Here is a 10,311-nt window from a genome sequence, read left to right as displayed (position 1 = left end):
CAGATTCTATCAGTAACAAATATTGATAGACAGTCATAGAAGTTTATCGATTTTTATTATTGATACTATAGTTTTTGTAAATATATTACTTTATTTTGTTATTTTTAAAAAAATCCTATCTTTTTATGTAGTTTCCTTTTATTAAGTTAGATATTTAGAGGTCACACGTATTTTGTTAATTGTGGTTTGTCTATTAATGCCTAAAAATAAGGAGATAAAATGTGGGTGTTTTTTTCGTACTTCTATTATAGTAAATGTCATAAAGCTCGAGGGGTTGTTTGGCCCACAGGGTGAATCGACAAAATGTGAAAGTACTTCGTATAACTCAATCAACAAAATATTAATTTTACTATGTTAACAAATTTAAAATAATTAAACAAAAATATTTTTTTTGTTTATTTGTTTGGGAGAAGGGTATAAAGAAGAGGGTGGGTTACCCAACCCTAGTTTCAGGGAAGGGTTATCATAATCCTAGTTTTATCCCATCAACCCTTCCTCAACTATTCCTTAATCCATTTTCTTTTCATTTGTAATTTTTATACTTATCCTTTTGTTGATTTTAATTTTTATATTTTAAAAACACAACTTTTTTTTTTTTTTTATGTTATAAATTTAGTACAGCTACGTTATTAAAATTTTAATTTCTACATTTATTATTTAATTAGGTAATTTATTTTGATTACACAATTAAAATTTTAATTTAATTACCTTTAACGAATTCTAGGTTCGAATACATGTCAATATATTTGTGAAATTAAAATTTTGATATCGATATCGTATTGTATTTAGGAGATTGATATCAAAATTTTAATTTCATAAATATATTGATATGAGTTCGAATACAGAGTTGATTGAAGGTAATTAAATCTTGATATTAATTTCAACCTCATTGTTTTCGGTAGTTCGTATTTTCAATTGTTATTTGCACTTATTTACCTGTTTACGGATTGCGTGTCACATGCATAAAACCAATTAATTGAAACGTAACGTATACTTAAAAAATGTTGAAAACGAACATCGTAGTTAAATAAATTGAGGAAAATTGTTTTACGAAAACTATAACGATTCGGTAAATTAAATATATAAAATTTGTGTATTGGATTCAAAATATGAATTTTTTAAAAAATTATTCACACGTAACTACTTAAAAAAGGTTGAAAATGAACTTCATATTCAGAAATTAAGACAAATTGTTTTACGACAACTAAGACAATTTGGTAAATTAAATATACGAAATTTGTGTATCGGATTCATGATATGAATTATATATATATATATATATATAAATTCTATAACTCTTCCTCATACACATCTTATCATAATACTGTATAACCTTATCAACGTAACCCTTTCCTCAAACTCATCTTATCACAACACTTATTCTATAACTCTTTCTCCAAACATATCTTATTATAACATTTCTTTCATAACCCTTCATCCAGACACATTTTATCGTAACCCTAAGTTTATCATAATATTAAGTTAATCACATTTGTTTAATAATTTAAATGTGAAACTATGTTGTATAACTCAATCAACGAAGTATTTATTTTCTGACATATATGTTAATAAATTTAAAATAATTAAAGTTCACTGTTTTTTATCCCTTCTAAATTAAGTTGAAAAAATTATTTTATAATTACTTTAAATTAATTATTAAATATTAACATAATTCTTTGAAAGTAAGTATGTAATCAAAAAAACTGACCTTAAAAATGTAAAATCTCAATTTCTATAGGTTAATTTGAAACAAAATTGTAAAAGAAAATTTATAATATTTTGATACTTTAGAACTAAATCAAAATCAAATTTTAAAAATTAAATGCTTAAAATATTAAATAGAAGCTAGGTACAAAATATAAAGAAAAATGATAAAAAAATGTAAAATTTATAAAATAGAACAACATTCATATAATTGTTTATTTATTTATTTATTACTATATTTTGCTAATACTTTTTTTTTTTTTCTATTTGTCATAATTCTTAAAAAAAAAAAACTATTTTTCTTTATTATTATTATTATTATTATTATTTATTCTCATATTATTATCTTTTGTTATCCATATATCCAAAAATCATTTTTTTCCGCATTTCAATACCAATCTCTTTACGAGTCCCAATGAAAAATGAAAGTAAAAACAAATGTCCACTTCATCCAATCAGAAAATGACAACACGGCATTTGCGAATTAAAATAATTTTAAAAAAGAGGATTTAAAGATATCAACAGACAACTCGATGACGTGGCAGATATTTGTGCGCTTCTACGCTACTCCTCTAAGCGAGCTTGACCACGCGCCCCCTTGTTTCTATTTGCCGCATTAACGGTCAAACCATAAATTTTATAATTTTCAATGGCTAAATTCTTTTTTAAAAGAAACATTTTTAAATATAAGAAAACAAACTAAAATATAATAAATTTTGAATTGTACGACGATAGATAATTATAGACTTATATTACTGTTTATCAATATGATCGATATAAGTATGTCTATCGTCTATAGAATATGAAATTTTGTTATATTTGTCAAATTTGTCGTTTTTGACAAATCTCCTTTTTAAACGTAATTTTTGAATAATTGTATAGTTTAAAATGATTGTAAAAAATGGTAAAATTGTCAAATTAATTACAAATTTGTAAAATTTCAAATTCTATCAATAATAGACATTGATATACACTAACATGCTTCTATCAGTGATTTTGATAAATACTTATATTGATAGAAAGTGATATAATTCAAAATTTTGCTATATTTTGTAAACAAAAACACCAATAGAAAGAGATATAATCCATAATTTTACTATATTTTGTAAATATTTTAATTTATATTTTTATATTTATAAATACATCTTAAATTAACAGTATATATTTCGTCCTAACTTAAATTAAGATTTTAAAATGTAAAATTAAGAAAAAAAACTCACAATTTTAGAAGGAAAGAAAAAATTTGAGCTATTATTCATGTAAACACACCGTTAACGCAATCACATACTTAATAAGCTCGAGTTTTACTTCTTTATATTATACTCGTTTCGGTCGCTTTATCATATTTTATAATTAAGTGAGACTCGACGTAAGAAAAAAATTAAGAAAATTAAAAATTAAACTATAATTGTTGTTATTTTGAGTATCGGAAACTCCTAATTTGACTTTGTATTATTCTATTTAGAGGGTATTGTGTGCACGCTCTATTCACACGCGTGTTGTTGGTTTGAAGATTTGGGAACGGTAGGGCTATTCATTCTGTTGTTAAAAACTTCATTACTTATTAGTACTTAAATTTACAATTTACTATTTCCCCAGTTTGAAATTTTAGTTTTCTTTTCCGTGTTCATCTCTACAACACGCCATTAGCGTCTCTCTTGTGGAATCTGAAATACGATACGAATTTCCATTGGATCTTCATCGAATTCTTCGCAATTTCTTGCTCAAAACGGCCTCTATTTTCATTTTTGTGAGATTGTTTTGATCTCCTGCACTGAGAAATGGCTACCCAAGTGAAGGGGGGAACAACTTTGGAGGTTGGAGCTGATGGAGTCGCTCTTATCGCGATCATTAATCCTCCTGTCAACTCTCTTTCTTTTGATGGTATGAATTTTATGTTCTTTGTTCTCGCCCTTCTACTCCGTTTGATTTTGCTTGATTCGTCTGTTGTGATCTCTTGGTGTTGTCGGTTTCTTCTTGTTTTTCCTTTTTGTGTCGAGAATTTCGTTTTTGGTTGATTTCGTGGGTCCTATATTTCATTTCTTATAATTGTTTTGAAGAATCATTTGTCGGATATACATAAATGATCAAAGAATCGCGTTTATTATGATTATCTACTGGTTTGAGTTAAAAACAGCTCAATCACATGACAAATTGCCAATTGCTAATTCGACGACTTGGTTCACTGGCTTTGACTGTTTAATATACCAATGGAGGCTTGGAGCTGTAGGTTTTAGCATTGTACTTATGTGTGTTATTTGTGGTGTTATTATAATTGAGCTAGGCTTCTTGCTGTGTATGAAAAACCACTGGAAATATGAATGATGAAAATATAAGACGACTTCATTTAGAGCACTGCATTGATTTTCATACAGTCATGAGAATTTGTGGTTTGGGGACTCCGTTCTTATTATTGGGAAAATTGTAAACTGAGAACTGGCTCTTGGTTGTTTTTCTTTTAAGATGAGTTATTTTATCCTCTTCATATGTACTAAGTGTATTACTCCTCTTTCTTTGTAATGTAGTATTATTTAGCTTGAAAGAGAGTTATGAACAGGCTTTGCTAAGAGAAGATGTGAAGGCAATTGTTGTTACAGGTTAGGGTGAAACGATTTTCATACATGAGCTATTAGAAATGTTAGAGATGTAAAAGCTAACTCTGTATGTCATTTGAGCAGGTGCCAGGGGAAAGTTCTCCGGTGGCTTTGATATAACAGCCTTCGGTGGACTGCAAGGTGGAAAAGGTGTGTTTACATTTCTCTGTGTCCCATTGTCTCATAATTACTCTAGACATTTTTGTTGACATCTTTTAAATGATCTTTTAGCTGTGGAACCACGGCCTGGCTACATTTCCATTGATGTAATCACTGATATTTTTGAAGGTACATTTCCGCTCAATTTCTTTAATTCTTATTCTCATCTTCCAACTCTCTTGAAAAGCGAGTGAAAAGGATAGTTTTGGTCGAGAAATTAATTGTTAGTTATGGTTTCCAGCTGCTAGAAAGCCTGCTGTTGCTGCTATTGACGGACTTGCTTTGGGTGGAGGGTTAGAGGTCGCTATGGTATGTCTTAGTACTTCTTTTAGACAATTAAATCTTTAAAATCATTGTTTAAAAATATTTTATATAATTTTGGTTTGTAGGCATGCCATGCACGATTATCAACCAAAACTGCACAGTTAGGATTACCTGAACTTCAGCTTGGTTTAATTCCAGGTTTTGGAGGTATGTCTGTGGCACTGATTCTTGGTGGTATTTTTCTTATTTTTATTGTACCAGTTAATCCTGTGAGCCACCGTAATGATATGCACCCAACTGAATTTTACTTTAAGCTGTGGGCAGTTGTGATCTCACCAATCTACCTCCTCATACTTATGCTTTTAACATTGAAAATAAATGATTAAGTTATTAACAAATAACAGTTTATGTTATCAGTTGGATCCGTCGTGGATTTAGTATTTGGATCTTGGGCCTTTGATAGGATAGCATACGATGTAATTCCTAATTTTCAGAGGATGGATAATATAGATCTTTTAGTAATAACCTAGTATTTGAATTGGCTGAAATGAATTTATCTATTATATAATGAAAACAACAGGAATCGACTGTTTTGAAATCTTCTAAGATTTTCTTTTGCTGTTCTAATCTCAAGCTTCTTTATTGTTCAGGAACACAGCGACTTCCTCGTCTGGTTGGTCTTCCAAAGGCTTTAGAAATGATGCTGGTGAGATTAGTAGCTCTTGCTTTTGTTTTCTGATACCTTGCCGTAAAATAGCTTCAATGGCCATTCATATCTCTTGTTTATTTCTTTACCTGTCTCTCTCAACGTATCCAAACTTGCTACGCTTGAACAGACATCCAAGCCAGTCAAAGGAGAAGAAGCTTTTTCACTGGGACTCGTGGATGCCATAATCCCTCCCGAAGAGTTGATCAGTGCTGCTCGCAAATGGGCTCTGGATATCTCAGAGCGGAGAAAACCATGGATTATCAGTCTTCACAAAACCGACAAGTTAGAGTCTCTTGCTGATGCTAGGGAAATATTTAAATTTGCCAGGGCTCAAGTACGGAAACAGGCTCCAAATCTCAAGCACCCACTCGTTTGCCTTGATGTTGTTGAAACGGGTGTAGTCTCAGGTCCCCGTGCTGGACTTCGGAAGGTTGTATTTCTAAGGCAGCTATTTTTTCTTAAAGTAAAAGAAAGATCCAAATATGAAATAACCTTCCTGAATTTCTTTTTTATGCTTATGGCAGGAGATTGAAGATTTTCAAGTGCTACTGCATGCTGATACCAGTAAAAGCTTGATTCATATTTTTTTTGCTCAGCGTGGAACAACAAAGGTATGTGATGAAGATTTACCGAAAAAATAAATGATTGCTTAAAATAATCTTTATTTCAGAACCTGAAATTCAGGATATAGAAAAAATCACATCCATTGTTTGTACATTACGAGGTTAGTCCTTTCACTTATTTTGATATTCTTTCCTTTTTTTTTTTTTCAAAATATGACAGGTACCTGGAGTTTCTGATCTTGGGTTGACGCCAAGACGTATTAATAAAGTTGCTGTTATTGGTGGGGGATTGATGGGATCTGGGATAGCTACAACATTGATTCTTAGCAACTATTCTGTGATTCTTAAAGAAGTAAATGAAAAGTTTTTGGAGGCCGGTCTTGGCAGAGTCAAAGGTAAGCCTGGAATTTACTACTATTGACTGTAATCTTGTTTATTCTATCTGGCTTGTGTATGACCTGTCATGTGTAAATATGTTAGCCAATCTACAAAGCCAAGTCCGCAAGGGGAAAATGACTCCAGAAAAATTTGAAAGAACCATTTCCCTACTCAAGGGTGTCCTTGACTATGAAAGTTTCAAAGATGTGGATATGGTGATTGAGGTAAGTCCCACTTCTTACTTCTTCACCCACAAAAAGTAGCAATCGTTAATGTCAATGTGGTATGCTTGTACAGGCTGTTATAGAGAACATCTCCCTGAAGCAACAGATCTTCGTTGATCTTGAGAAATATTGCCCTCCACGTTGCATACTTGCTACCAATACGTCCACAATAGATTTGGATCTGATTGGAGAGAAAACAAAATCTCATGATAGAATTATTGGAGCTCATTTCTTTAGGTTTGTAAATTCATATTTCTCCTCATTCCTGTATTGTCTTGGCTTAGCCACTTAGCCATTGAGTTTACGCTTCTGATGCAGTCCAGCACACGTCATGCCACTATTGGAAGTTGTTCGTACTAAAAGGACAGCTCCTCGAGTAATTGTTGATTTAGTAGATGTCGGAAAAAGGATAAAGAAAACACCAGTTGTTGTTGGCAATTGCACTGGTTTTGCTGTCAATAGGATGTTTTTCCCATATACTCAAGCTGCTTTGTTACTTGTAGAACATGGAGTAGATCCATATCTGATCGACAGGGCAATTTCTAAGTTTGGAATGCCAATGGGTCCCTTCAGGTTTATAGACTTTTGTGCTTCAGCTTCATGCTTTTTCATTTTCGACCTTCATCTAACTTTGCTATTTTCCTTCAGATTGATTGATCTTGTTGGTTTTGGGGTAGCTATAGCAACCGGTGGTCAGTTTGTTCAGAATTTTCCTGATAGAACCTTCAAATCTATGATAATTCCTCTTATGCAAGAGGATAAGAGAGCAGGTAGAGTTTCACCCCTTCAACTCAGACACTTGCATCTATCATTTTGCTGGCATTACACTTCCGGAAAATATTTTATCGTTGATTCTTTTAGGTATTTTTATTTATCTGGAAGTATACCAAGGGTGTAATTACTCCTCATCACACACACAACTCACATTCCGTAACTCATTGTCAGAGGTATTAAAAAAAAAAAGTCCATCCTATATAAGCATAAAACCCTAATGATCGACGGTTTATGGAATCACACGCTCAAATATCTTATCTTTCTTCTTTAGTCATGGACATTTATTTAAAATATAACTTTGTAATTTTTCAGGTGAGACAACTCAGAAAGGTTTTTATCTCTATGACAAGAACCGCAAGTCTAAGCCAGATCCTGAGTTAAAGAAGTATATTGAAAAGGCTAGGAGCATGTCTGGCATTTCTGTAGACCCTAAGGTCTCGCTCTCTCTCTCTCTCTCTCTTTGTGCATTTAGTTTGCGTGATATTTCTTTTTCTTTTGACACGGTGCTCCTTCCTTGAACTTTCATAAATTAAAGATCAAATGCCAAACTCACAACTGAGAAGTGTGTACTTTTAACCGTTGGAAAGTTTTGCGTAATGTTCTGATGTTGAACTTCTGCACATTCTTCTATTTGTGATCGTCTGGGTCCAGCTAGCGAAATTATCAGATAAGGACCTCATCGAGATGATATTCTTCCCTGTGGTGAATGAAGCATGCCGTGTACTCGCCGAAGGAATAGCCGTCAAAGCAGCAGACTTGGACATCGCCGGTGTAATGGGGATGGGTTTTCCACCTTACAGGTAGGTTGGTGAGAGTTGTTTTAAACTAGGTTTTTATTTGATTAGTCCTCAATAAATGCTCTACAAGGTATGGTTCCTTTTGATCGCAGGGGAGGAGTGATGTTTTGGGCTGATTCTCTTGGATCAAAATACATATATTCAAGGTTAGAGGAATGGTCAAAACTGTACGGCGGATTCTTCAAGCCTTGTGCTTACTTGGCTGAAAGAGCTGCTCAGGGCTCAACCTTGGTGAGTAATCTAAACCACTGCTTGACATATATCTTGTGCTATAACATGTCAACTCAGTAAAATGAAAATAATTAGAATGATAAAAATTCGTGAAAATTAAAAAAAAATATATATATATATATATAGGAAAATTGTGGAAAATGATAAATTTGACAAACTATTCAATTTTCTCAAAAATAGAAATTGATAAACTCTGATATGCTTTTATAAATGATATTGATAGACAATGATAAAAGTTTATCATTGATAGAAATCAAAAGAAAGTGTTTAAAAGGTAATAAGATATATCGAATAAACATAGCCCTCCCTCACCTAGACATTGAGATGGACCTAAAAATTTATCAGTTACACTTTTTCTTTTAATTTTTTCTTATTCTAACAAGTGAATTTCCGAATCTTTGACCTCGTGTAACTAGTTGAGTTATGCTCAACTTAGTTTCTTTCTAAAAACGTTGCATCATATTTTGCAGAGTTCTCCATCTGTTGTCGCAAAATCTCGATTGTAAGATATACACCGAACCTAAGGTGCGCAAGTCGTGTTCGTTCTTACAATCCCATAAAGATGCCCTAAATAATTCTCTGGGGTTATACTTGGTTTGGAAGAAGATGATAATTATTAGTAATTAAGGAGCCCTAGGAATCGCAAACAAACTTGAAGGTACCACAACAATAATAGTAATAGTAAGTTAAAAAGGAAAATGATTAAATTTATTATCTTCATTTATCCTTTTAGTTGAACTATCAAATTGCTTTCCATTGGATGCTTTTGAAATATCTTGTTCTTGTCTTTATATATTATTAGATGCGCATGTTAGCACGGCCTAGCTTGCTTTTCTTTTCTTTTCTTTTCTTTTTTTTTAATAAGAATTTTCTTGTTTCCTTTTTTGGGGCAGAAAGTTGTGGATCTCTTAGGTCTTTTGGAATTTGAATTTCAAAGGGTCCTTTTAGTGATGTTTTTTTTTTGTTTTAAAACATTGTCTTGTGTTTACCTTTTTTTTCTTTTTCTTTGTTTTTTATTCTTTGTCCAGTTTTCAAAATGTTAAATAAGTAATTACAATTTTAGTTAGCAAAACTGAAACAAAAAAACAAGAAGGTAACCAACGGTTTTTAAAATTAAAATAAAATATCTTATTATGGATAGTCGATTTGAGATTTGATATTTGATAGTATATGTTTAATCTTTATTTGAGTTATGTTATATTTGATGTTGTCGGTTTTATCCAAATCAAATAATTGTGAATTGAGACATTCTTGTATTTTGGCTTATTTAATAAGATTATCAGTTTACAAAAGTATGTATAATTTTATACTTTGAATATATCTTTAATAATGTTTTTTCATGCAAAAACAAATACACCGTGAAAATATATTTTCAACTTTTATAAACAAAATGTTAATATATGATCTCTCTTTTTTTCTTTTTTTTCATTCGTTCTTTTATCATTTGATTTGTTTATTTCCTTTTATTTTCTTTCTTTCCAATTATTTCAACCAAACCATAAAAATAAACTCATAAAAGATCGTTTTTTGTTGGGGTTTTTTCTAAATTATTTATAATTCACACAAAAGATCAATAAAAGATAATTCATTATACTCGATTTTATTATGAAGTTTAAATATCTTGTTGAAGGTTCTTTTTTAACGATTTAATCATATTTTCTCTTTTCCAATTTTTTAGTAGTTCTATAAACAGTATTAATATTCAATTAACTTTTCAAATTAAAAACAAAAAACAAAACTTCAAATAGGTTTTTTTGGAGACATATCAATTTACTTTGAATTTTCACTAGCATGTCTTCGATATTCGTTTGAAACTCAAAATTCTCTATTAGACTAACGATTCCAAAACAAACTGCAACTGAAAAAAATCAAAACTCGTTCACTTAAAAAAAGTTCAAGTATTTAATAGATTCA

General features: G+C 31.0%; 1 protein-coding gene across 1 annotated transcript; it reads left to right on the top strand.

Moving 5' to 3' along the window:
- Positions 1-3,222: 3,222 nt before the first annotated feature.
- On the top strand, positions 3,223-9,169 carry LOC103497841 (glyoxysomal fatty acid beta-oxidation multifunctional protein MFP-a). The gene is made up of 18 exons (XM_008460196.3): positions 3,223-3,588; positions 4,230-4,301; positions 4,383-4,448; positions 4,530-4,586; positions 4,699-4,766; positions 4,847-4,928; positions 5,372-5,427; positions 5,558-5,860; positions 5,955-6,041; positions 6,214-6,388; positions 6,474-6,595; positions 6,669-6,832; positions 6,914-7,168; positions 7,244-7,365; positions 7,682-7,803; positions 8,021-8,169; positions 8,259-8,397; positions 8,868-9,169. The coding sequence occupies exons 1-18, from the start codon at positions 3,486-3,488 to the stop codon at positions 8,901-8,903; spliced, it is 2,178 nt and encodes a 725-aa protein (XP_008458418.2). The 5' UTR covers positions 3,223-3,485; the 3' UTR covers positions 8,904-9,169.
- Positions 9,170-10,311: the final 1,142 nt, after the last annotated feature.

Source organism: Cucumis melo, chromosome 11, assembly GCF_025177605.1.
Source record: "Cucumis melo cultivar AY chromosome 11, USDA_Cmelo_AY_1.0, whole genome shotgun sequence".
Taxonomy (NCBI): domain Eukaryota; kingdom Viridiplantae; phylum Streptophyta; class Magnoliopsida; order Cucurbitales; family Cucurbitaceae; genus Cucumis; species Cucumis melo.
Note: the sequence above shows the minus strand (reverse complement) of the source record. Positions and strands in the feature narration are given on the sequence as shown.

Excerpts from the sequence above, each read along its gene's own strand:
- LOC103497841 (XM_008460196.3), top strand. The coding sequence starts at position 3,486 with ATGGCTACCCAAGTGAAGGGGGGAACAACTTTGGAGGTTGGAGCTGAT. Across the intron at positions 8,170-8,258 it reads ATGGGTTTTCCACCTTACAG|GGGAGGAGTGATGTTTTGGG; the intron begins GTAGGTTGGTGA and ends TTTTGATCGCAG. Across the intron at positions 8,398-8,867 it reads CTGCTCAGGGCTCAACCTTG|AGTTCTCCATCTGTTGTCGC; the intron begins GTGAGTAATCTA and ends CATATTTTGCAG.